Here is a 27,358-nt window from a genome sequence, read left to right as displayed (position 1 = left end):
GCGATGCATTACTGCCTTCGAGATGGGGGGCGCAAGTAGTGGATCTTTCTTCGCAATCTCGACGATTGCGTCATTCGTCGGTCGTCTCGCAACGGCGCCGACTTGCGGCGCTGTGGCGTTACAGCGGTTGATAATAAACGATGAAGAAGAGTGATAAAAATTACAATCGGTGTAGCGTCGTTACCAAGCCGTCTCAGAGGAGATGTTTATGATATCTATCCTATATGTATTTGTCGTAACTGAAAAGGAATTTGACCAAGACAATGCAATTTCCATTGGAAAGAGGCAAGGACATTTTTATTCTACATCGCAACGGTATTGCCGTTGAGATAAATTCAGCAACTCGGACCGAATGCGAAGGCGGTACTCTTCATATGACTAAAAAATTTCCAGGAACGTTGGCGGCAAGGTAATACAAATTTTACTTACAAGAATAGTGGAGATTGATTTTATTGAAAGAAACGCGGAGAGGTCGGCCTAAGGTGTTCCATCGGGCTGCCCTGAAAAACGGGAAATAGGAAAATAATCGAGACAAAAGGAACAATAAGTCCTACAGATCGATTGCGATGCGGTCGGTGGCATGTGGGTTAACTATGCAAGTCATTAAGCCGAAGTTTAAGACGGACATAGAACGAATTATTGAGAAAACTACAGAGCGTTTTGGAAGCAACAGTCGCATAAATTATAAGTTACTTTTAATCGCGCACTGTATAGATATTGTTACGCGCTATTCCCGCGCACTGAAGCCCGCATCCTGCCGAGCATGGAAGAATGCGCGAGAACGACAGTGAAGGCGACGATCGGAGTAGCGCTCGTGTTGTTGTTCTGTCATCTAGCCCGCAGCCGTCTCTCTCTTTATATTTTCGTGAATACAATTTCCTATCCCTTTTGGCTACTCTCATACCCGTGGCAATATAAAGCCAACAAAGAGAATAAGGCAATATATGATCATCTACATATATGAACAGTGCGTACGAACAGATGGGGTAGATATTATGGTGCATCGTTAGACGCGAAGGGCTGGTCAATTGTTTTATATGCTAACCAATGACAAGATTGGGCATCGCAATGGGTTTAAGTCAGGTTTTCGCATTGTCGGCACTCTTCTTTACGATACACACGATAAGCATGGAAAGGATGCAATACAGTCGGGTAAGTTGGATGATACAGTGTTGAGGTGGAGCATCGAATAGCAGGTTCCATGCAGATGGGTGACATTGTTATGTTAGTGGATAGTCAGGGAAGAAATTCCGAGCCATTCACTTTGTGCAGGTGGATGCCCTGCAGAGCGGTATATATTGTGATAAATATTTTCATAATAAATATGTTGATTGAAAATAAAACATGCATACCAGAATGCATGTCACTTCTTCACTTCCTCGCGATTTTTTGTTGCTTTATTAAATTGCACACTATACGCTTTTTTTCATTTTTAGCCTTCTTTTGTTAGCGTTTTTAGATTTATTATTTCGTCACCAAGGTTACTCTCGCTTTATGATCTCTATGATATACGGCCAGTGGCTCTGTGGCGACACTGGAAAGGCTCTTGGCCAATGTGAGGTCTATGCACGACCGATGACGCATCGAGGGCACACTGGTGTTTGTGTAACACTGAATGCCGAACCTTCCCATGTGTAACCCCACGAACCGATTTTGGTCTGGCCGAGACACGTCTGTGTTGAAATCACCCATAATTACGATGGGAGTGTAGCCGGTAGGGGCGATCCAACTAAAGGTACATACGCTTGGCGTTTGTGGCATGATCCTTGTCCGTATTACGTGCCGCCAGTCGTCGCCGTGCACATTCCCGGTTCTGTTCACGACGGTGTTCTTGGTAGGCGCGCTGTTCTTCCGCAGTGCTCACTGCACGCGGACTACCCATTGAACGGGGGGAAGGGAACTGAGATAATGTTAAGTGGTTTGCCGACAGAGCTCGTGGCATCTAACCGCAATCCATACTAAACAGTGTCTATTCCGGTTTTAATTATTCATTACGATATTTCTTATCACAATTCGTTTTGACACTTCTTGCGATTGAGCACAGCTGGGGCATACCCGATGATACGATTTTGCTTTGCGCTTTAGCTCTTTTAGCTCTGGGGTGGCGGCCATTTTTTTTGTCTACGCACACAAAGCGCCAGAGCCTAGCGTATAACAGCTCCGCTGTAATATACAGTTTCTTGCAGATATTTGTGGAGAGGAGAGCGTTGCTCTGGGAGGTAAATTTGGCGGAACGAAATTGGGCATTACTGTGTTTAACGATGCGAGTTATCAGCCGGTCACACCTCTGGGAAAAGAGATATCAAGGGCCCATGAGCATATATAACAAGGAGTACGACTAAAGGAGGCTACCAAGTAGAAAGAAAAGCACGAACAGGTAACAAAAGCTAAACGCAATAGAAACGAGACCATAAGAAAACATACATGCCATGAAAGTTCACCAAATATGTGTTGTATGAAAAAGCGTAACGGTTCAAGGGTTGATGTTTGGTAACTGGGTGCTGTCTGTGCTAAAATGTGAACTGCAGTCTTGAGTGGAGATAAAGGACCAATGGACGAATAGCATCTTGCACATAAAAACGCAAATGAAGCAATACAGGGAGACAAGGAGTCGCAGTCCTTCAAAGTGAAGGAAGCTCCGAGGAAAATCTGTTTTAAAATTGAATCAGGAGCATCAGCGAAAATAGACAGGAGCCTAAGTTAGTTTGGTACATCTATAGGAAAAAGGACTCGCAGTGTAGAAGAACAAGAAAAATGACCAATAACTACTCGTGGGGTTTACATGTGGATTTGGCAGCAGCACATCGGGCAAGATGCTGATCAGTCCCTTCTGTTTCGCCGTGCAGGTCCTTGACGCCTGGATGCAAGCGTCGATAGAATCGTTCGGCAACGTTCAAACTGGGTGCATTATCGATCAGCCAGAAAGCGCCGTCGTCAAGGATTCACTGCCATTTGTTGACCTATGTTGAAACTACGAAAACTTCCGTCCGACAGTATGGCTGACAGTTATCCAGTCATCCGGTATGACACTCTTTCTATTAGGACCGCGTAAATAATACATGTAAATGCTTTGAGCCCCATTCAATGTACAAAACGTTCAAAATGTACAAGTTTCAAAAATTCAAAGGTGAACATTGAACAGATATCGTTCTATATTGAATGCCTGAATTTGAAACTGATCGAACTGAATTACTGAATTTTTACTAAGAAGTGCGATATTACACGAGGTCGACTTTTCCGAGACTAAGACGTCACACCTTTGGAATCCCGTTGAGTGGGTTTGGGACTAGCACAGCGGGCCCGATATTGTCCAGTCCGTGCTGTTTTTCAATGCAGGTTAATGCATATGGGCTCGCGCATTCTTACAGAAATGACAATGGTCTTTTTTGGTGATGCTGCCTTGCCCACTGGGCATCAGAAACGTTCTATGAGAAACCTGCTATTTTAAAATGTGTCCTTTGATGTACCGTGATGTCGAGAGGCAAGCGCTGGCCCATTCATACCATGGAACATTGCTACAGCTACTTTAGGACTGCTTAATATGACAAGCGCACTTAACAATGTTTAACCAAAACAGGCGAGGTGAAAACCGACTAAACGAATCCAACTGAATGAATAAGCAGCATTCAAGCATTTTTTCCAAGTAAGAACTGGTGGAAAACTGAAGTAGAAAAAGAGAAATCAAGCATTGGTTTTGATACAGAACCATCGAAACGAACATGAATCAGCGACGAACAATAAGATGGGTGAAGGAGAACTAACGTAGTTATTAAGGGCCTATATAGGAGCGCAGTAATGAAACAAATGACAGATTTTTTATGGTAATAAAGATATTATCTTTGCATGAAAAAGTTACAAATCACTATTAACGGCACAGAAATAAGCTACAGATTAGGAAAGAAAATGAAAACTGGCCGACGGCGTACCGTCATAATGAAATTGTTGGACTATCGCGAAACAGTTTCTTCATTGAAAGCTTGCTCGAAACTCTCAATTAAGGGTACCGTGATTTCAGCCTCCGAAGATGATTCTACTCGGGTTCATGAAATTACAGAGAAATTATGGTACATCTCTTCTGATGAAAGATAGGACAGAGCTAAAGTCAAGCTAGTTTTCGATAAACTGGCTGCAGGCGATACTATGCTTGCTTGGTATGAAGCCACTCACAAGCAGTGTAGTTCTGAAAGGCTTTCGGGTTCAGTTCAGGTTCACGTTCAGATTTTTGCATATTTCATGGTTTGGTTCAGGTTCAGCTCTGGAGCAAAAATATAACGGTTAAGACTGGTTGGAACCGGTTCGTACGGATTCATAACGTTGGAGAATTAAGGAGAACTAAAAGTTTGTCTTACAGGTGAATTTATTTGAGCGCAATAGAATTTAGTGCAAAACCTTTTACTTTAACGCGCCATAAAATTATGAATTTTGAGATAGGGAAATGTCGCGTGCTACGGGCACGTGAAAATTTGAAGGAAGAAATATAGGCGACACGATGTTGGAAACTAAAATTTGATTTTGATGGGTAGCTCTTCTGGCTGGTGGCTCCTAAAACGTGGCGCATTTAATTTACTTCACTGCCGAAGCCTCCCATTTGCCGTCTTCTCAAATGCCGTGCGTGGAAGCGACAGCCTCTTTATTTCTATGAGCTATAGCGTCTTACAACTAGCAGACCATGCTTCTATAATCCGTGACTCTTGATAAAAAGTGATATTGACAAAACAGAGAAGGAACACCAAAAATGTCTGCTTTAGATATAACAGTTCGGGACGCTCTTCAATACCAGGTCTTTTGGCCAAGGCTAATTTACCTGCCTAGCCTATTGTACTCTGTGAAGATAGATGACCAGCGAAGCTGTTTAGCGCATGGCACAGAGGTGACACAGAATGTTGAACGAAGGCACGAAGATATTTATTGTTCGGATCTGTGGTCATCGTCACGATAAAGGTGCGCACAGACATTTGCGTATCATCTCTGTTAATAAATAATAAGAATAAATAATAAGAATAAATAAGTAGCTGGGTGCCTGTGTATGACTTGGACTGCTATTTACGTCTACCGAAACCCGTTGCAATTCAACAGGGAACTCAACAGGGAATTCAACAGGGCCCCAGGGAAGCTACAGTGTCAACCTGGTAAACTTATTTCTGGTACAATCTTGCGTGCTCTCGCGCTGTGGCACCGCAGGCACCCCAGAATTGCGCTAGGACTTTGTACATTAATACATTTTACGGCTCTCAACGGCATAGAATCCCTGCAATCATCTTGTTGTACTCAGGCAAAAAAAACTAACAGATTGAATTTGTCCCACTTTAGATCAGTTTAGGAAGCTCCGTGGTTATGACGGTTTCCGTGACTGAGTCTTAACGGAGCAGAGCTGGGCACGTAGTGACAGCGGAGGTGTAGCTCAAGTACGTTCTCTTTCTAGTCCATTGTTGGTTTACGTCTACAATGACTAACCCCCGCATTCATAAATCCGACTAGAAGCTGCGCATCTTAACTTGAGAAATACCAGCTCAAGCTGGTTTCTTGACTTGAACACACTCAAGTTAGCCAGCGCGTTTCATAAACCTTCTCGCTGACTTCCTTTGTCAAGTTGCGGAACGACGTGCGCAACACACGTCTGGGGACGAGAGTAGCGCATATTATCACGTATGATATCCTTTTTGCCATAATAATAGCAACACACTGATTGAGGCTGATATATATTGTTACGCGAACGAAGGATTAAAACTGGAGACTAGTTACGTTGGAAGGTGGCAGGGAGGAAGGTGGCAACCTAAGGAAGGTGGCAGGCAGGTTTGGAGTCTCCCTTGTCTTTTCAGCCGCTTCTAAGCTGGCGCGGCTCTGCCCTCGCACCTCCCGTGATCCTAAAGGAAGGCAAGGCTATGGCAAGAACCATACCAAGCCGTATGCAAAATGCAATGTAGTAGTTGTGTACGAAATCCCCCTGGCGTGTGGCAAGTCCTACATAGGGCAGATAGGACGGTGCTTGCATGATCGAGCCAGAGAACGTGAACAAAAATTAACAAAAGATGAATTGGCGCACTTGCCTGCGCACTGCAATGCCTGCCCCCTGTGCACCACTTTTCAATGAGATAAAGATTCTGGGGAGAAGCCAGGAACAGACTGCACGTGAACTGATGGAGCCATATCACATAAAAAAGAAGGGCCAAGACTGTGTTAGTGACACTTCCATTAGGTTGTTTCAATCGGAAATATATTTTTTTTTGATAATTCGTTGCACCGCTAGCTGATGAGTGTTCTAGTCTGCTGCGTTCTGCGCATGTTCTCTTTGCCAATATATATGCTCACGGGTTGCCGTGAATAAACGAGTCGAATGAAACTGCCCGTGTTGTTTTTGTGTTCTCTTCCGCTGTTGCCGTCTTTATTTGCGCTCAGTATGATATGCGGTTGCGACAGCCTCACGTTATGGGGACACAGGCCATTACTCAGGCAGGAAATGCATGTTGTGGGAGGACAACGCATGTTACCAGATTTGCTTTGTGATAGCACGGCATAGCCATCATTTTTTACAGTAATTCAGCGCAATGTTTGTACACCTTTGTATCGGTATGCGAATGCATTCTACACTGCCTGCTCAACAACAATGTTTTGCTATTCGGTTTATTCATAGGAAAACTCTTGCCGCCTGTGTTCCTATCGGCCTGCCTCTGAGTGCGCACAGCATTCAGAGGCAGGCTGATGAGTGCTGTGCGCAAAAACAGTAACGTTCTTCCTGTGCTTGGAGGTAGGGGAGGGGGGGGGGGGTTAGTATATTCTCTGTGTGTTCGGCTAAGTGGACGGTCCATTTAAGCGCGCGCTCAATGTTATGGAGCTTGAGAGCCAGCGACGAGCATCACTGCCTGCACTACCGGCTTCGAGGTATATCCAATCAGTTCGCGCTGAAACCCCTCACTTGTGTACGTACAACGCCGTGGAGCTTCGCGCTACGAATGCTAACGGCTTTTCATCGGTCTCATTTTGTGCAACGTCTAGGAGGGACACTGGCAACGCCAGTGACCTTAGTAGCATAAACAGCCCCCTAGTAGCTACCATGCGTCTCACTATGCTGGAGCCACGAAGAACGCCCTCACCGGCAACGCCAGTGACGGCGTTCTTCGTGGCTCCAGCATAATGAGGCGCATGGTAGCCACTAGGGCGCTGTTTATCTTACGAAGCTGCACTTGCCTAGCATGATCGTTCTCGGCAACGCGTCACGCCCGCGTATTGTTATGACATCATGCGAGTAGTCTCACTACAAAGCTAAACCTTGATATGGCTCTCAACGCTTCGCCCTTTGGGCTAAACTGCGCGAAGAAAGCTGAATGATATAGAAACCAGCTGTCACGCTCTCCTTCTACTATTACTCGTCATATATTCTCGTTTTCTCAGTAGTCCTTCCTGGATAGATGAGATTAAAGCTGCCAGGCTTCGCCTCCTTCTCGCCTGTCTAGACGCACTTTTCACTTGTTTTTATGATATGGTCGTCTGCACATCTTTGCGTTAGTGCAGATATTGTTTGAAGCTACGAAAGGTTGATAACGGGATCATAAACTATCGATCACTGTCAGCTGTCATTCGCTCACAGATGTACAAATTGTTGTTTTACCTGGAAATTTCCATTACATGTTCCAATGAACGAACGTGTCATACGTTTTAAGATGGGCATATTGTTGGGCTTGAAGAAAAGTAGTAGTATTTTCCTGTCATACGTCGCTTCGCTGAGGTTTTATAAAGAAGAAATCGCTTAAATTCGGGTTACGTTATATTTTCTCTGATATACATGAAAAGGGTATATTATAAACTGTTCATCCCACCCCTCATGTACTGCAGGTGCTTAAAAATCGAGGTCTACGGCTCAGACCGCTTTTTGCACATTAGGAAGCCTTCTATTTTTATCGGCAAGGAGTTGTGGCTTGTAGAAAAAGAAGACAGTGATGTCGTCCAAGTAGCAGAAAATGCGAAACGCACATGCCGTAGCGTCTTCGTTTTGGTGTATTAAAACATTCATTGCGCCAGGGTTGCGTGAGAAAGTTTGGTGCGAGCAGCTCTTGTAACGAAAGTCACAATGCATTTTTTGTGTGTCTACCACCATTATTTAGAAGAAATGGCGCTTTGATCTGAATTTACTGCTTGGACTAAAACAGCACGAGCACATGTCATCATCGTCGCAGGCGCCTATGATTGCCCTGGCATCAACTGCACCATCGTCTTTTTGGGAGCAATTTTATTATTTTTAAAAATTTTGTAGCCATTCACAAAACCATAGATGAACCAGTTAGAAAAAATTAGAGCTTGGCCAGAAAATACCCTGTTTCGTCTGGACCCGAAGGAAAATTGCCGGACCACTTTTCTATGAAAATTATTTTCTCTCGCTCTGCATTCCTGCAGTGGCATTAGTTTAGCAAACCATATGTACAGGTAAAAAATTAAATTATTAGATTTTACACGCCAGAACCACGATCTGATTATAAGGCACGCCGAAGAGGCGGGGACTCTGGAAATTTGAACCTGCTGTGGTTTCTTTAAGGTGCACCCGAATCTAAATACACGGGTGTTTTCGCATTTCGCCCCCATCGAAATGCGGCCGCCGTGGCCAGGATTGGATCCCGCGACGTCGTGCTTAGCCCAACACCATAGCCACTAAGCAAACACAGGGGGTGTATACGTACAGTTCTGTTTTTATACAATATGTACTACATATATACATTACAGAACTAGGACCACCACCAATACCGATGTCTGCTGTCTGAGCACTTGTGGGCTCCTTGGCTGGTCATATGGCCACGCTCATGCAAAACACTGACGAGAGCGATGGATCACTTTATCTCACTGCTATTGAAAGCGAGCTTGTTGGCCTGCTGCTGCAGCCCATGGTGACAGGCGAGCAGGGCTCGCTTTGTGACAGCTTTGATACAGTACAGGCACTCATAAGTGTCTAGCCTTTCTTTTGCATTTAACATTACGATTACGGGATTACAGCATGGAATGCGATAATATTGCAAACATTCAAGTTTCATGCGCATCGTGACATGGATGTTAACGGATCTGATGCAACGTTCATGGCTCACGTGCAAAGGTAAAACAGCCTATGTGTTGTGCGTGCAATTAGTAGCAGAAAGCCCATAAAGTAAAAGTAGATCACAAGGAGCTTGTGAAAAGTTTACTAAATTTACGATAATTACATTTTGTGCAGTAAAGAGAAGGGACGCTGTCACTCCCATGCATCCAGTCAAATTTCAGTGTAAAGGCTTTGGTGAAAATTCTGTAAAAGGAGGCCACACATTTGTTTATTAGAATGAACAGCACATGTACTGATACAATGAAATACATTTTCTTCTCAGCTTGAATGAGCACTGCAAAGTTATGTAACGTGATAACAAGTGCTCACAAGGTGTGCGGTGTAGTGGGCATGCAAAACACTATGTATGCCCCTGCATGATGGCTCATTGGAATTAAGACATAGAAGTAAAGCAAAATAGGTCCCGTCCTGTATAACGTGGACAGTGCAGTTACAATAAATTATGGGGTTTCACGTGCCAAAACCACTTTCTGATTATGAGGCACGGCGTAGTGGATGACTGCGACACTTTCGACCATCTGGGGTTCTTTAATGTGCACCTATATCTACGTACAAGGGTGTTTTCGCACTTCGCCCCCATTGAAATGCGGCCGCCGTGGCCGGGATTTGATCCCGCGACCTCGTGCTCAGCAGCCCAACACCATAGCCACTGAGCAACCACGGCGGGTGACAGTGCAGTTTGCCGTGCATGCATCACGATAGAGAAAGAGGTTTTCTTTCTGTGTGTTCTTATTGCGGACGACTACCGGCCCGGCAGCCCCATTTATGAACAAGCGCACGGGGCCAACTGAGGCGAAAGCTGCCAAGGCGTAACACCAGCGCCCGACTATCGAAATGAACAGTCAACGCACGAGCCTTCTAATACTGAGCAAGGTCATCACGTTCGAACGCACGGGGAAGGTGCTTCAGGGCCAGATGAAAGTGTAGACAATCCTACAGAAAAGGTTACGCAGCTAAGAGGCCGGATGGCACTTCTTCTGCAGCCTCTTGGTGAAGAAGCTGCCATTGTGAAGCAGTACTGCTTGAGGAGCACGCTATGCTAGATAAGGCTGGGTAACCTCCAACGGCATGAGCAACTGCAAAAACCTAAAAATTCTTCTTTGTGTGTTGTACATCACAATCATGACTGTGGTATAGCATGTTTAAGAAGACGTGTTTGTTAATGCAACATTCTCGTTTTGAGACATTTAAATGCCAGGAGCAGACGGCGTTCGCACATTAGTAGGTCCCTGACCTCATCTGTTTTATAAATGGAGTACAGCAACAAAAAGCACAAGTGCTGAACATTCTAGTCTGTGCATTATACATGATAAACTCAGAATTTGTGTATTTTCAACAAGAGACGAAGTAAGAAATTTTATCAAAAGATTTTAGCACTGGTGTTTAACACATAAAACCTAATCAAGGGTTAATAATTGACAGTAAATTCACGATCAATGATTAAACACATGGTCACTGCACACACATAAATACAATGTCACAATATCTAGAACACTTTACAAATACATAGAAAAATACACAAACAGTTTGATCAGAGTTGGTTACAAGCAGTGGTCTGAGCAATTGTAACTAGTCGACTGTCAACACTTCTCTCAGCAAACTGAAGTTTAATCATTGCTTATGAAGCTGCATGTATCAATGTTATGTGAAGCAGCTACGAACAAACAGCTCCCCCTCCTGAGTGCCTACAAGGAAGATTCAGTGCAGTGAAAAGATGGAAGGTGTGAGTGCAGCTTCGACCTGCACCTGCGGTTGGCTGGCCTCGGTGGAGCAATCGCTTGTGGGGGCCCTGGATCTTTCCTTACGCATGTCAGATTGTGCAGGGCTCCATATGGAGTTATGATCCACACAGAACAACAAGGTTCGCACTGCAGTTTCATGTCGAGGAATAGGTAGCGGCGTTTCCAGACTTCAAATGCTTGTTCTGTGGACTTTCGGGTTGATCTGTGGGCCTTTTTCTACCTGTGTAAATGAAAACACATAAAAACTGAGTTTGGCCTGTAACATAACTTTGCTGAAGGGACTGCAGAACACGCAGTTAGACAATAACTACAAGTGCTGCTCACCTATAATAACAGTGGCATACTATGTGCGCCTGAAATTCCTTTCCATGACAGGTTTCGTCAAAATGCTCAATCATCTATAGATGCTTGATGCATGGGAAATGCGTGAACACTACCGTTTCACAATCACTGTTTGTGTGAATAACGACGATCTGAACATCGGCAAACTCATCAGTTCCAGTTTGGCATCTTCAGCCTTTACGCTGAAATTAATATGTGTTTCTCGTTGTACAACCCTTTCATGATTTGCTCAAATCTGGTAGTCACTGTTTAGAAGTAAATACATAACACGGAATGAGTATCTGACCAGCACATCACGCGGATTACCGCGTACGGTCACCAAAATTGAGAAGCGTGAGTTCTATGCGCGAGCACGCTTTTCAACAAAGCTGCAAAAGACGATCTTGACAAATGTTCAGCCAACGCCCGCAAGCATTTGCAAACGGTGAGCTCACTTGTACGTTCAGTGAAAACACTCCTTTCCGGTTGGGAAAGACCTCCGCTTCTTCGGCGCCAGGGCCTCTTTATGACCACGTCGGTGCAATCAATGCACCCCGTAACTACTGGGAATTCAGCCATCTCATAAAAGTGGCGCATCATCGAAGAAAACTGTGACAGCTCCGGGAAATGCACAAGTTTTCGGAACAGGTGCATCGCCATGAGGCGCTTCACGTTCCCGACGGGTTGCTGTCGGCTCAGACACGCTGATTAGATCTCATGTGGTGATCTGGAAGGTCCTGGCGTCGTAAAACCAGAGAGCGCCAGGAGCAGCTGCAGCATAATCAATAGAGGTACTCCCCGTTTGTTGCCGCTTGCTTCCAGCGCCAGCAACCGCAGCAGTTCTCGCACAGTTTCTTTAGAGAATCGATAGCGTAGGAGTAACTGCTGGTCGTTATACAGCTCCATCGGGTATTCCCTATCACGAAGCAGTCGCAGAGCACTCTTGGTAGTACACAAACTGCGCCGAAGACGATATCGCCAGCGCATGCGCGTTGATGAAACGAGCCGCCATGTTTGACTGCGCTACGACTGCTGGAAGTTGGGCCGAACTTAGTTGTGCCTTGGAATTCGCCACGACTTGGTCAAGTCGAGTTCTCTTCAAGTGGGCACTTCAAGTCTAGACAGGTTTGTGCACTGCAATGACGTCGCATCAAGCCGGCTGGAAGTCAAGTTCCAGTCCAGGCGCGTTTATGTATTCGGGGGTAAATTATTGTCTAAGGGCACAGATGCAAGATACTTTCGTGCAGCTCTGTGCTGGTGGGCATTTTCGTTCTGCCACCTCGCATCCACTCGGCTCATGGAGACTGCTACATTCCAGATGTCAGGGCGAACATTTGCTTCGTTTGAATGCGAAACATTATGTGCCTCATTCCAGGCGCTTTGCGGTAGGTAGGTAGGGAAGTAGACGCCTGTTTCACCTCATTTGGGAACTCCACTAAACTTAAATGCATTAACGACATTGGCATCAAATCTCTTCCATCGAGTGCACCAGCCCAATCCTCTAACCACTAGGCCGTGATTGTTGTTCTTTACTGTAGTAGGCCCCAGGCGCGCATCTATTCCTCTCCTGCAAAATGCCAATAATTCTTTCAAACCTTTGGCGCATCATCACTTGTCAGTGTGTCTCGTTCTTTCCTCGCAACAGCTCACGCTTTCAGCGACTACGTAGAATGCACCATCTTCGGGGTCAGCCCACACTGCCCACTACTGTCATCGTAGAAACTAAGCGATGATTTTGCGTCTTCATGGTGGGCCCAGATTCATCACGTTTTAACGTTTCTTCGCAGAAGTACAAAGGCTATCGTCGTTTTCATATTGTCAGTTAGTAATGACGGAGAACACATCAACGGCACTGCGAATAATGTGACAAATTTTATAATGGGCGAACCTGTGCCCACAAAGGCAAGTTACAACCAAAGCACAACGATAGCGGCGAACAGGGTCACCCATCGTAGAAAATCTGATCAGCGGGTCAAGCGCGTCTACTTTTATACATATCGAGGTGCGTTCGTAGCCGTCGTCGTCGTGCTGCCACGATTTCGACGGAGCATGGCAGGCCTGTGCGTTGAGCGTTAGTAGGTCTCCAGGGATTGAGAGACGTGCGGTGCATTTGGCTGCGAAAACGTCCGAGCAAAGTGGGCGCACGTTCACGCTCAGCTTGGTCGCCTCTGCAGAAACGCCAAGAAAGCGTTTTGCCTTTTGCTGCTGGTATGACTGCTGCGCACAAATAGTAACACTTCTCCTGAACCGGGAGAGGGTAGTGTATTCTGTGTGTGTCCGCTAAGTGGACTTTCCATTTGGGCAAGGCACTGAATGTTATAGAGCTCGAGAGCAGGCAACGTGGATTGGCGCCTGCACTACCGGCTTCGAGATATGCCCAACCAATTCGCGCTGAAACCCCTCAGCTGGGTACGCACAACGCCGTGCAGCTTGCAGTCGTCTGAGTGGAACGGGCATCAGACTTCGTTCTACGAACGTTAACGGCTTTTCACCGGTCCCATTTTGTGCTCCATTGAAGCGGGACACCGGCAACGCCAGTGGTGGCATTTCTCATCGCTTTAGCATAGTGAGAAAGCATAGTAGCTACTAGGGCATTGTTTGTGCTACGAAGGAGCACTTTCCTAGCGCGCTGCCCCGGCTCAACAGGTGTCGCCCCCACGTATTGTTATAACAGCGCCTGACGAGCGTGTCGCAAAGCTAAAACTTGATATGACTCTCAACGCTTTGACCTTTGGGCTAAACTGCTCAATTTTGTTGTCTGCGAAGAAAGCAGCGGCATATAAAAACAAGCTGTCACGTTCACCTTTTAACTATTACTCGTCATATGTCCTCGTTTCCTCAGTGTTGTTTCCTAGATATATGAGATTAAGACTTCCAGGCTCCGAGTCCTTTTCGCCTATCTAGACGCGCATGCTCCTTTCTTTTTGTGATATGGTCATCTGCACATGTTTGCTTTGGTGTAGATTTTCCTTGAAGTTACTAAAGGTTGATAGCCAGATCACAGGCTGTTGATCACTGTCAGCTCTCATTCATTCAAAGATGTACAATGTGAACTGCTCATCCTACTCCACATGTACTGGAGGAGCTTAAAAATCGATGTCTATGACTCAGAATGCTTTTTGCATATCACAAAGTTTTCTGTTCTTTCCAGCAAGGAATCGCCGTTCGTAGATAAAGAAGACAGTGGTCTCGTCCAGGCAGATCTTGTGTGCCCCAAAATAGACCCAAACACCCATGCAATGGCGTCTTAATTTTGGTGTATTTGATTATTCATTCAAACAGGCTTGGGGGAGAAAGTTTAGAGGAAGCAGATTCTGTAACGGAAATGGGATAAAATTTTTTGCGTCTGTCCCACTCTGTAAGACAAAAAATGGATGTTTGATTTGAATTTGCTGCTTGACTAATTCAGCACGAGGACATGGCATCACCGCCGGAGGCATTTATTATACCCCTATCACGCAGTAGACTTGACAGCCATCGTCCTGCATGGCGTAACTTAACATTTTATAGATTTTCTAGCCACCTACAAAACTATAAATGGACAAGCAAGAAGCACGTCCTGGTGATCGAGTTGATTATACATGATTACAACGATTGATTACAACGGCGACGGTGTGTTCCCGTGTCGCCTTCCTTCATCCGTTGTTTTATTTGGCGCCTTCGTTGTAACCAGCAAGAAGAAATCACAGCTTGGCCAGAAAATATTTTTATGCAATTAGACCCGGTTTAATTTCTAAAATTTATATTATTTCTTACAGAATTTTACAACAAGAACCTACAGGGAATTAGAAATTAAGATACCTGTATTAGAGAATGTAGAAGTCTCCCAAGACACATCACAGATTAAAAGCAGCATTACGCAATTATTTTGTCATCTTTAAAAGGTATCCTGAAATTTAGAGTGGTAATGACCTTTGGTCACTCTGGCGAACAAATTTTGGCTACTGCAACAGCGTTGTGCATGTGCTCGGCCGCTCACAGACTTGGTTCACAATAACAAACAGACAGACCGACAAACAAACAAACAAACAAACAAACAAACAAACAAACAAACAAACAAACATGGCCTTAGTTGCCTTTGTGCCATTACACCCAAATTAACCAATTCACCAATGATTCCCAAAGCAGAAGGAGAATCAGGTCTTGATGAGCGGAAAATTGGAGGAAGCTTAAGCTTCGCCTCTAAGAGTGGAATGCGATAGCATTCAAAGACCCTTGACTGCTTCTCACGCTTCACGGCAGTTGCAGCTTAAATAACTGTAATGTTTACGGGAAAACGCTGGCGGCGAACGCTAAATCAAAGGCGAGCTTTCTGGTCGAAATGCGGCCACCTGCATGGGCCGATCGCGGAGGTTCTGCACAGTGGCGCGGAAGAACTTACCTAATTTCAAGGTTTTCTGTTAATTCACACTTTTAATGTTTAAAACGGAGAAGATTTATACATAGCAGGCATGCGATTCCGGTGTTTTGTTTCATGACATTGTTTTTCTGGGCTCTCATTTTAAAAAAAATTGAGGAATAACTTCACTGATAGAATGCTGTGGCAATATAATCCGCATATACCGCACGTCATATAACAAGGCGCGGGATATGTATGCATATACATAAATATAAATGAAATTTTTTGCTGCCGGATAACTCCGCCGACACCGCAACCCCGGATTTTCTGCGATGCGAGGCCCTCATTGCCACCGCTTTGAAAACAAGCGTAATTGAGAGGTTAGCTAAGCACAAAGCGATAACCATTTCGAAAATTTTACTAATCCGCAGGCTAAAACGGGCTCATTCGGACTGTTTATTTTTCATTACCGGAGATCATTCAAACATTTGAATGACCAAGATATTCAAATACGCGATTATATTTAATGTAATTACAACGTTACGAATTCCGAATTAGATCTGCTGCCACGTGCTTTTACCTTCCTTTAATAGTCTGTTGGTGGAGGAGAAGTGGATACTTTCCAAGAATATGTCTGCCTTGGTAAACCAGTACGTTCCTTTGATTAAGTTGACCATTAATAAATCTAACCCATGGCTTACCAGACCCCTACGCTTACTGCCAAACCGGAACAAGCGCCACTAGGATAGTGGTAAATAGTTGCACACGAAAGCGGATTGGGACACATACAAGGAATGCTTAAAAATTACCTGTCCTACCCAGTCTTCGGTTAGATACAACTACTTTATTCATGACTTACCATCCTTCTAAAATGTAATCCCAGAAAGTTTTGGCACAATATAAGCCCAGATCAGGACCACAATAACATTTCTTCACATAGTAATAACACTTCCCTTCCAGATATTCTATTTTCAATGCTTATTTTCCTTCTATATTCACCACACAAGATGAGCCTGATGTGCCGGATGTATCGATATTAAACTGCCAATGTATGTCACCTCTAGAAATAGCAGTTGAAGGAGTCACATGCCTGATAAATACCCTCAAGCTAACCACATCCTTTGGCGTTGACGACATTAATTCTAACTGTCTGAAAAACACCGTCATAGAATCTAGCGAAATTCTTTCTCACATTTCCAGGCAATCACTAGAGACTGGTGTGCTGCAACCAGACTGGAGGATACCAAAGGTTATATCTATATTTATGTCAGGCAATAAATACACGCCGGAAGACTGCCGTCCAATATCATTAACATCTACATGCTGCAAAATGCTAGGACATGTGATTGCAACAATATTATACGGCTATCTGGAAGCCAACTATTTTTAGTCTTTTCTAATCAACACTGATTTCGGAGAATCTCCTCACGTGAAACGCAATTATTCGCATTAACAACTGATTACTTAGGAACATGGAAGAGGATCTAGAAACTTATTGTGCTTTTCTAGACTTTTCTTTTCGAAAGCGTTCGACATTGCACCACATTGTCGTTTGAATCTCAAGTTATCTCCTCTTAGACTGGATTAGTACTGATCGCTTGTGCAAGTATAGGGCGAATCTTGGAACTCTGGCGATTCTTACTACATGCATGAGTTTCATAATTACATAACAATAAACGAAAGTTTATCTAACCTCTCAATAATGCATCTCTGATCACCAAAATACGCGTGCATCAGTTGCTCAATGCTAGTAGCATTAGCAATGATAGCATAGCCAAAAATATTGGTTATGCCTGAATTCTTACCCTTGTTTGTCTATTGGACAAGAAACACTGGTAGCATTCTCTCTTAACTCAGCTTTGGTTACGTCAACGTTTGGGAAAAAAAATTGAATCACAATGTAAATTGTATTATCTTATACAGGAAGGAATTCTCTTGCTCTCCTTGTTAATGCATTTACGAGGCTTATGCTGCTACATATTCAGTTGTTTCAATAATTAGAACCGAACGCTTACGTCATTACTTTCCCCCCAAAAGAAGATAATTGGTGATTCTGCCAATTCGGCTGTTTGATTGATAGAAATGAGTGCACAGGTTTGCAAAATCGGCATCAAAGCGATTGACCAAGACACGGCACACCCTACTAAATGAGCCTCATTTCGTTCAGACTCAGCGGTCCAGAATGAATTTGACATTCGCATAAGGCTCGCGCCTATGCCATGCTGCGAGACACTTGATGCAATGAGAATAGGTGACCGCCGTCAGGACACCTGGGGGCACATTTTTAGCGTTGAGTGTTCAAATGAGGTGGTATAAACACAATAAGCTTCGAGGTTTACTCCAAGTTCACAATGTCAGGATGAACTTCAAGATGGTGGAAATTTTGGCTTGTTGGCGTCGTGTGTCGTCTTGTACTTGTTTTTGTGGTCGTTACGTCTGCGCCATAGAACGTGACGGTCAGGGTGAACTTTATGGTGTTTCTTCATAATAGGTGAATTCGGTCAGTGGAACCAAGGTCTACGCCTTTAGCATTCAGCGTTCGCATGAGGTGGTGTAAACACAATAAGCTTTCAGTTTCAGTTGAAGTCGCCGATGGCAGGATGAACTTTCGCGAGCGTTAACAACGTGAGCCAAGACGCATTTAGGTACGAACATTGTGCGGCTTTGGTGGTCCACTATATATAATAGACAGACGTGTTGCTGCGCATTTCGACAGAGTGAACGTAAGCATTGAAAATGGCGCTTTGTATGAACATGCACAAACTAGACATGCTTGTAATCATGTACTTCCTTTCACTTTTCCCATCCACCCGAGCAGGTAAATCTGTTTTAAGTTTCTTGCATTTCCCTCCTCAGTGAAGGCAGTATTACATAAAACTTAAGAAAATGTAGTTACAGTTAAGCATCGATTAGAGGTGTGATCGGGAGGAACGTGCCGAAGAGCTTTATTGCTTATAAATTTTTTTTCTTGCGGGTAGACTCGTGCATCTAAGTCAGGTTAAACTTGTTGAGTCATATAAACATGTGCTTTAATGCTTAAATCCTTTTAGTGCATTTATTGATTCCTGCTTTAGCGTAATGAAAATTGTGCATGTTACTCATGATTGTACAAACATCCCTTAGCAGCACATTGCTCATAGGTTCAAATAATGTTATTCACTGCGAATATCGGAAAAATTTTTGCAGCACCCGTCTGTCGCCTTTTTGTCCATATTGGCAACGGATAACGTTACTTGAATATATGAGAAACGTAGCGCCGATAAAAGTGTGTACAATGATAAGTAACTGCGCAGTTTGCAGCACTCGGCTAAAAGCTACGACATAAAGGGAGCACATAACCTTTCCAGGAATATCGGTCGCACATACTGCAGCGAAACAGTATGAATGAATGGAGTGCCTATACGGGGGTGTGCTCGCCAAGAATATGAGTGGGTGATTGCTCCTACCTGAAAAAAATTCCAGTGAAAAAGAGAATGCACAAAAAGTAGTTAAGCCCTGCGCAGTCAAACAAGAATGTGCTCGCGTATTCCTTGTAAGTGGTCTTGGCAATAATATAAAGTAGACTATAGGTAATAATTTCTCTTTGTAAAATGTAAAACTTCTGTCGCTGTACACAGCGCCGCCACTGTAAATTTTTAATGTCCTGTTGATTCATGGTTGCTGTTGTTCGGGAATCTGTCCGTCGTTGCGATGAATTTGATGTGCACAGCACTACGTTCATCCACAGCATTGCATCTGCGTGTTTTTTCGGTCCCGTAAAGGTACTTTTGGGTTGCGTTTATTACATTTTTCAAGGTATTTGCCAATGTCACTACCATCTGTAACCTGAAATGTACCTTCCTCGGAAACAATTTCTCTCCGTCGTTGCCTGTTTTTGCGACTGTTCCATAAAGCGTTGTCAGAAACGTCAGGATTCCTCCAAGAAACTCGAATTTACACATATTGCAGTTGAACCTTCTTTCTCAAATACAATATCTACAAAACCGTTTTCACCAAACAGAACCGCGCGAGGACAGTATTCGAATGTTATCCGAAGTATTTCGAAAGGCAAGAAGTCAACATAAAAGCGTTGCCCCTTTTCAGTGCATTTCGCTAGAGAACTTTGAGACCACTGTTGCTAAGTAACCTTATGAAAGACGTGGTACTTGTGTCCCTATCGCTGGCACAGCAAAATGAAATCTCACTTCATTCTGACCAACCGATCACCAATGACGATTTCACGTTTTATTCAAAAGTTGCATGTTTTTCTAAAGAAAGGTTCGCTTTTACTATAGTGGCAAATTACTCCCCTGAATATATTAAATTACATATAAGAAGCTTTCTCGAGAGACCAAAAGGGAATAATCCCGCACTGTGACCGAAAATATACGGCTGAAATATATACCTATTTCCCATAAAATGTGGTTGATCAAAACGACAATGAACGGTGACATATCGCGTTAGCACGCTCTCTCAGTCATGTTAGCACTACTCAGATTTGTGTCCTGGCCGTAACATGTCAATGTATTAATCTGTGCTTCTTCTACACAAGTTGATTTATTGGTTCATTCAGTCAAATTCTCACCCGCTGATGAATAGTAGGCAGGTGCACTGAGTTCCTGAATGATGGTGTTGCTGAGCTGACCCGGGAAAAAAAAGCCGGGCACTTTAAGAGGATACTAAAGGGAAATAGTAAATTGAGCTATATGGACTGCTAGAAGTTTATTATCTTAAATTTACATGTTCTAACACATCGCTTTCTTATGTACCAAGCTGCCCCCGAACGTCCGGCTGTTGCTTGTAAATTTAAACCGCCCGTGCTGTGTGGCGGAGCTGACGTTATCTCCCTCTGAAATGTTTGTATGCTCTTCGCAGTAAATCAGCCAGTGCTGCTGTTACATGCAAGCTACCATGATATACACCAGGTGGCGCCACCAAAATTTTCTATTTTCGCCATCTTCTCGGTTACATGGGAAAGTTGTGTTTCCTTACTAATGACGAATGCCTTAAATTATAGAAGCCAAATATTTAAATCTAGCTCGACCGAATCATTTATTTTATTGACCTTTTAACTATCGCCCTATTTATCTGGCCGTGTGATGACATGATGGCAGCATTAATTTTACGTGACCCCGGCCACGCTTGAGCGACGGGTCTGTTGCAGTGTGAAAATAATTAGCTTGCTACCCCTTACCATCTTGCAGCGTATAGTTCAAGCTTCGTTTGCGGTTTGTTTCACATTTAGCTTTGCTTCTCTCGTCAGAGATAAAGGAAACGTTTAGCAATGTGTCGCCGGGCCATGAATGGTAGCAGGGACGATAGGCACGTATCGTCAATGTATGTTGTCAAGAAATGTGAAGGATCCTTACGACTACCCTGTCGGTGGCGTGTAAAACTGCCCGCTTTTACAGGTTTTGTATTTAGGAAACTGACCTGTGTGTGTTCATGTGTGTCATGACAGTTTTCATCACTACACTACAAGCTTTCCCAAAGTTTTTGAATTTTCCTGCTTTCCTTCAATGGACGAGCCTCTTAGTCAAATAAGCCGCAATTTGTCGTAAAGGCGGTGCATAGATTGCCATAGAAGCTTATTAGAGAGCTACACGAAGTTAAGGTTAGTGATTTTACGTGCAGTGTAAACAGCAGTCGAAATTTTTTTACTAACGAAATCAACAAACATGGTGTCGTGCAGGGACTAGCAAACACTCACACGTCTCACTCGATGACTGGAGACACTCCTTGTCATAACACCGGCGTGATGAAGAGCCGCAGCAGCGGCGCGTTAATTACTTCTCCTGCTGCCTCTCGCTTCGACGCAAACCAGTCGCGAGAACAGAACGCACACGAATCTGTCTGCCATCTAAGGTTGCGCAAGCATTGTCCCCACCGCTGATTACCCAGAGGATGTGGCGGTCAGCAGCGTCATGCTACGGCAGGAGTAGAAGAGCATACGCGTGCTAACCTGGACACCTTCTTTCTCTTACTTGCCCGAGCATCACGCCTCTGCGTGAGTTGCGAGATAGACGGAGCAACAATCCCTTTTTGAAATCTGCATTCCTCTAGGTACTAGTATACCACGGAGGAAAACGCGTTTTGCTTTGTTCGTCCCTAGCAAGGCTGCACTACATGACGCCAAATACATACTTCGAAATAAGCTAGATATACGTACAGATTTCGTGGTGCCGCCTCGAAGCATTGAGCACTGATTGGAAGAGACATATGGCATGTTTGATATAATATTTATTTCCATGGTTATATCGTTTCCTGCTTTGAGCTCTGCAGCAGTTCATAAACCACCACGTCTAACTCTGAGGGTTTCGCCAAAGCACAGCTGAACGGCCTGGGTTTAGATGCTTGTTTACGGCTACAGACATATGAATAACGGCGCGTTGTCACTGCGAATTAGTTTTCCAGTAAAATATTCGTTTGCAGATTATACTTAACCTCTTGCTCATGGCTGTGCGGCGCATACGCATAGCGTGTCCACGTGACACGTTCTTCTGCCGCCGTCGACCATGGCACTGCGGTACTACCAATGACGCACTGCGAAGCTGTAAACAATTTGCTGCACGGGGCCACTTTGACACTGACCAACCACTAAAGACAAACCCCAGCCGATTCGGCATTAGAGGCTCTGTTTCAGTCACTATGATCCCGTTTAAATGGTGTGTTAGGCGACGCTTACATGGCAGGAAAGCGCACCAGTCTCAGTTGCACATAAGAAGTTAAAGTCGCAAAAAAAAAAAACACGGCCCAGAATCTCAAGAACTTCGACTACAGTCTTCAGATGTCTCTCCCGCAACTCACTCATGCGCACGATGCTCGGAGAAATGCGAGGAAAAAGCTCTCGTCAAGTTAACCTGCTCCCTCCTAGCACGAACATGTCTCTCCGCTAGTCGCCCCTTCCCCTTCCGCGCGCGAGATGGCGAAATCAAGCCGCCATTATTCTCGGCTCATCGTCGCACGCTTTCCCACCTGCAGTATACGGCGAACGGCAGCAATCTCATAGCACTTGGATTTTATACGGAAGCTCATGGCAGCGTCGACGTCAACACCGGCGACGACGATGGAAATTGACGGAGGAGTGTCTGTATAACTGCTGTTGCAATGCGAGATGACTAAACAATTTGTTAGTTATGCAGGTTTATTTGACGGTGCGTGTTGTTCATTATCTTTCTTTGGCAGAAGAAGGCTTCTATGTGTATCCAACTCTTCTGCAAGAGAGAACAAATGACAAAAACTTGGTCCTACGCCTAAGCAGTAATCTAACTCTGAATCTTCAAAAGAGCTCGGTGCTGGCTGATAAACTACTACTTGTTACGAGCACTCACGAAGGACAACTGTTGGACACGGTAAGCGAGCAAAAGCATTACTGCTGAAAACTAGATAGCCTCAAGAACCTTCACGATTAGCCAGCTATGCTGCACATTTCCTATTTTTATTGTGTGTACGGCTCTCAAATACCGTACACCTTCAACATCTGCGTGTTATTGTCCAAAATAGAAATTTTGTTGTCTTCTCGCCTCCTTGTAAAAACTTATTGATGCCTGCACTCCGGCGTAATTGCAAATTTTGCGACAACACACATTTGTTTCATAGCGGGTTTAGCATAATGTGCAATGAATGCATTTAGAAGTGTGATGTAGCGGAAAGAGCGTTTTCATGATCATTGTCAGCACAAGGATAACGAGATTATCCAGGCTTAGAAGCGGAAAAGGAGTGTTCCAAAAAAAAAGAAACTGAAGAGTTTTTGTTATAGAGGCTTCACTCCTTCTACACTCAGAACGTTCAGAATATTACGTATCCAGGTAAATATTTTGCGTGAAAGTGGAATAGTTCACTTGGTAATTTCAATCGATCACATACAACGTACAAGCATGGGCGTTGAACATTACAAGTCTTTGGGAACGAGGAATGTGCCATAGATGAAAACAGTGCTTGCACATACGGGCCTCCGACATGCACTGATATCGCATCTAAGCTAGAAGTTTAAATATATTCAGTGCTGCGAAAAAAGACGTTGAAAGTAGCATGATGATGGTCGGTCGGGTGACCGGCTACATATCAGCGGCTGCTTTTCCGGCCTATATATCCTCTTCTAACCTGCTGCTGTAAACAAGCACGCATCACGCGTGACAATAAAATTTCTGCTCTATATCTTACAGCTACTTTGTCATGCAATACATCGTTTCAAGTACGTACTGGCAGTGTAATTTTCTTGATACATATAATATTAATAATATTACATAATAAGTAGTACATAATAATATTGTACATGGTAGAACAAACGTGACAAAAAAACTTTATTTTTGAAGTAACACGAAGTGCTTTTTTCTGATTAGCAAGTTGCAATAACAAGCGATTGGTTGTAATTCAAGTAAACTTTTATTTAAACAGACGAGAAAGTTACCTTTGGTAGATAGCGCAATTGTACTGCCCTATATGAATTTTTTGATGAAGCGTACACTAAGCGTTGATCTATCGTAGTCTACACTGAAGTATTGCACAGAATTTGAACAAATTACTTTAAACGTAATTTTTTGAGCGCCGCTCTTATGCGCCCGTTCCTGCGTTGAGGGTCGGCGTCCCTCAGCGTCTCTCGGCGTCCCTCGGCGTAACCGAGCGAGCGAGCACAGCGAAGGATGAAAGAGTGAGCGCGGAGCGAAGCGGGTGATGCAAGACGGTGACAGTGGAGAGAGCGCGATGAGGACAGCGAAGGAGGATGCTACAGTGAAAGCATGACGTGGAAAGCGGAGGAGGAGAGTATGGCAAAAGCGTGCGAAGGAAAGCGTAGTGCCGCGCAAGAGAGCCTGTTCGACGATGACCGCTACGAGATGGCGCCAAGGTAGCATGCCGTCGTCTGTTCACCAATGGCATGCTGCGAGCGCGTCAACCGATATCATATAGGGAAACAAAGCGCTGCATGAGCAGAGGTCTGGCTGCAGCGGCTGCTGTGAATCGCGACCGCGCGTCGGCCACGCGCTCCCTCTCGCGATCTCCCGATATGTGAGGCAGTTGGTGTCACTCGTCACTGCATTTGCCGCACGAGACAATGTGCCGCACGAGACATATTGCCCCCGACAGTCAATATATCGCGAATTGGAAACACGTGTAGAGTTGCGCTCAAATTTCGAATTAGGGAGTATCGTAATCGTCGCTGAATTTTAGGGGCCCTTTGAAGTTACGAAATAAAAAAGATCACTACTCAATTCTGCGCCACGAATTCTTCTCTAGTGTAAAATGGCGTTCTGTACGGGAGTCCTTTTATTCCTCATTTAGTGTGTTTCTTTTACTCACGTTACACGCCCATAGCCCAGAAAAGCGTCAAGTACCTTGAAGATATGCAAGGGCCATAGATACGGTGTGCCGGCGCACTCCCGTGAACAGCCCCTGCTACGAAGAATGTTTACCAATTGATCGTTCCTATACAAACATTTATGCTAGTAACACAATTTAGTTTCTTTTCCTTAATGTTTCTTGCAAATGAACTGGATATTGTACGATATCCGTGATTCTTCTGTAAGTGTTGTGAATAGGACTTTGAATTATGAAAATGCATGCATAATCTGTTCTTAGAACTCTTCATATATTTACTACGAAAATGGACCATTTAGTGCTATAAAAATTAGGCCTAAATTGTGTAGAAATTAGGATTAGGGTGAAGCAGCAGATCATAAGGACACGTACAACGCAACTTAAGCAAAACAAAAATTTTACTGCGGAGCTACAAAATAGAAGTGACATTTTTAGCACGGAATACACCAGAAGCATCAAACAAAGGATCATACATTTTCTACTGACAGAGAACTCCAAAAATGACGTGTATACGCAGGTTGACACCTCAGCTATTCAAGAGGTTCTGTACCAGGACGTGCGCCATCAATCCTCTGTCGTCCTACGCCAGAGGGAAGGCGTTGTGCAAGTCGTAAGTCCTTCCTGATGCAACTAGTCTGGCTATACTCACTGAGCAATATGGTTAATGTATTGCTCCCATATTCCATAACAATAGCAGTAACATATTGGGTAACATATACCTAAACCCTCTAGTGTATGGCGTCGTCCTATCCTATAGGCGCGCAATATTTGATACGCCTTTCCAGACGCCATAAGAGATACCTTCAGTAACATCGCAACATAGGTTGTGGTTTTGGCTCCCACTGCAGGAAAGGCTTTTTTTCAATTCACCTTAGGTTGTGATCTACACACTTCAAGTATTGTCACAAAGAGTTTTTCTGAAGCATTGCTTGGCTTTATTATGTGTGGGCTTCATACGGTAAGATGTGATGTCGCGTTTCTCCGTGTTTACCGAGGAGTGAAAGTACAAACGTATACCTCACGCGTTCGAAATCTTCCAGTAGGTCAAGCGTTCGAAACCTTCCAGTAGGTCAATCAACTAGTAGCATCCGTCTCGTATATTAGTCTAATAGCTGAAGTCCCCGTTTTGCCCGAAGGATGCATCAATATAGCACGAAGTAAGCCATGTAATTCTATACGCAGTGCAAGTTACAGCAACATTCGCTTTCTAAGTACGCACCATCTCAGATGTCTTAACACACGAGAACATGGTCCACTCGATGACCGTGATCACTGACGACACTCGCGTGATGTGAAGTGTATTCGGGGGTAGGCAGCAGGGCTCATGCGTACACTGTAAAAAAAATTCCTCATTTTACGGCGAATCTGATGGTAGTATGACCAAACGCTTTTCCGTAAATAAAGAACGGTGATTTCTGTAGAACGGGCAGCCGTAAAAGAGAGACCGTAACACAAAATACGAGTGCTTTCGCATCTAGAAAGCCGAAGACTCTGTATGCTCAACATGTACTGTAACCGTAAACGTACAGGTGCTTTTTGTATTCAGAAAACGCAACACACTGTATGCTGCCTGTACTATAACCGTCAAAGTGCAGAGGCTTCCCGTATTCAACAAAAAGAAAGACTCCATATGCTGAATCTGTACTATATCCGTTAAAGTACAGGTGCTTCCCGTATTTCGTCTTACAGAGCATATACATCGTTTGGTGAATGTACCATCGGGGACAAATTTGCCCAGGACGCGTGAGCGTGGACCATATTTATTGGTGCTCTACCTGCTGGAATCAGCCGCGCTAACATCTGCGTTCGGGATGTACATACGTGATCCAGTTTCCAGCGGTCTTGAACGCAAAGATGCAATTTGATCGACGCTCGCGCTACCAGGGTATTCTTGTCCACGATAGCACATACCCTTTAATGCAAATGCCATGAAGGCAGCTCATAGCCAAAGCAGCCGGTCACCATTGAGAAAACTGTCTTGCTAGCACACTGGCATAGCTGAAAAGATAAAACGATTTGCGCTTTGTGATATGAATGCATTGCATATAGCATATATACAAAAAGGTACAAATTTTCAGTCCTCAAGTTCTTTAGATCACAGAAGCAACTTTATTTTCTTCAATCTTTCGTTTTGCACTTTTTCCTGGTGAAAGTTGTTCTTGACCCCAAACGCCTTGTAAGAATAAACTTGCTGCTGTTAGGAGAAACAAATAGTATTCGGGAATTCCCATCCTAAAGAAAGCGGCAATAAAAGATAATCACGGAACACAACAAAGCAGTAACTTCTGTATTAGAAAACATGTAGTTACACCAGCATTGTTGGAACAACGAATGTTCCTGTAGCCGTCATTTCAACAAAGGCGCTTCTCATCAGGGTAGCAAATGTTTTCCTTGGCAGCGTTTTTGTGCATTGTTCACTGGTCTCTACCCTCATTTGGGGAGAAGCTGGGGCATATAATATGTCAAGAGAAGCCAAAGTGTTAAAATAAAGGCAGGAAGGGTGTGCTTAGCAGCGGTGATCGTGATAGAGCGGGTATGGGCACTGCTGTCAGTTCTTGCAAAGAGTAGAGATGGCCGAATCAG

The 27,358-nt window shown here is 44.2% G+C and overlaps 1 protein-coding gene across 3 annotated transcripts in view; it reads left to right on the top strand.

Annotated features, from left to right (window-relative positions):
* The first annotated feature begins 18,192 nt into the window (after positions 1-18,192).
* Positions 18,193-27,358, top strand: part of LOC126519178 (venom metalloproteinase antarease TserMP_A-like) — a 65,362-nt gene continuing 56,196 nt past the window's right edge. Inside the window, exons 1-3 of one of the 3 annotated variants that reach the window (XM_050168793.3) lie at positions 18,193-18,299; positions 22,646-22,812; positions 25,293-25,385. In XM_050168793.3, the coding sequence (XP_050024750.1) occupies positions 18,218-18,299; positions 22,646-22,812; positions 25,293-25,385 (342 nt within the window). In that variant the 5' untranslated portion in view covers positions 18,193-18,217. Of the gene's footprint in view, positions 18,300-22,645; positions 22,813-25,292; positions 25,386-27,358 lie in introns of those variants that run through there. The other 2 variants (XM_050168794.3, XM_055065253.2) reach the window with 2 other exon arrangements.

Source organism: Dermacentor andersoni, chromosome 10, assembly GCF_023375885.2.
Source record: "Dermacentor andersoni chromosome 10, qqDerAnde1_hic_scaffold, whole genome shotgun sequence".
Classification (NCBI taxonomy): domain Eukaryota; kingdom Metazoa; phylum Arthropoda; class Arachnida; order Ixodida; family Ixodidae; genus Dermacentor; species Dermacentor andersoni.
Note: the sequence above shows the minus strand (reverse complement) of the source record. Positions and strands in the feature narration are given on the sequence as shown.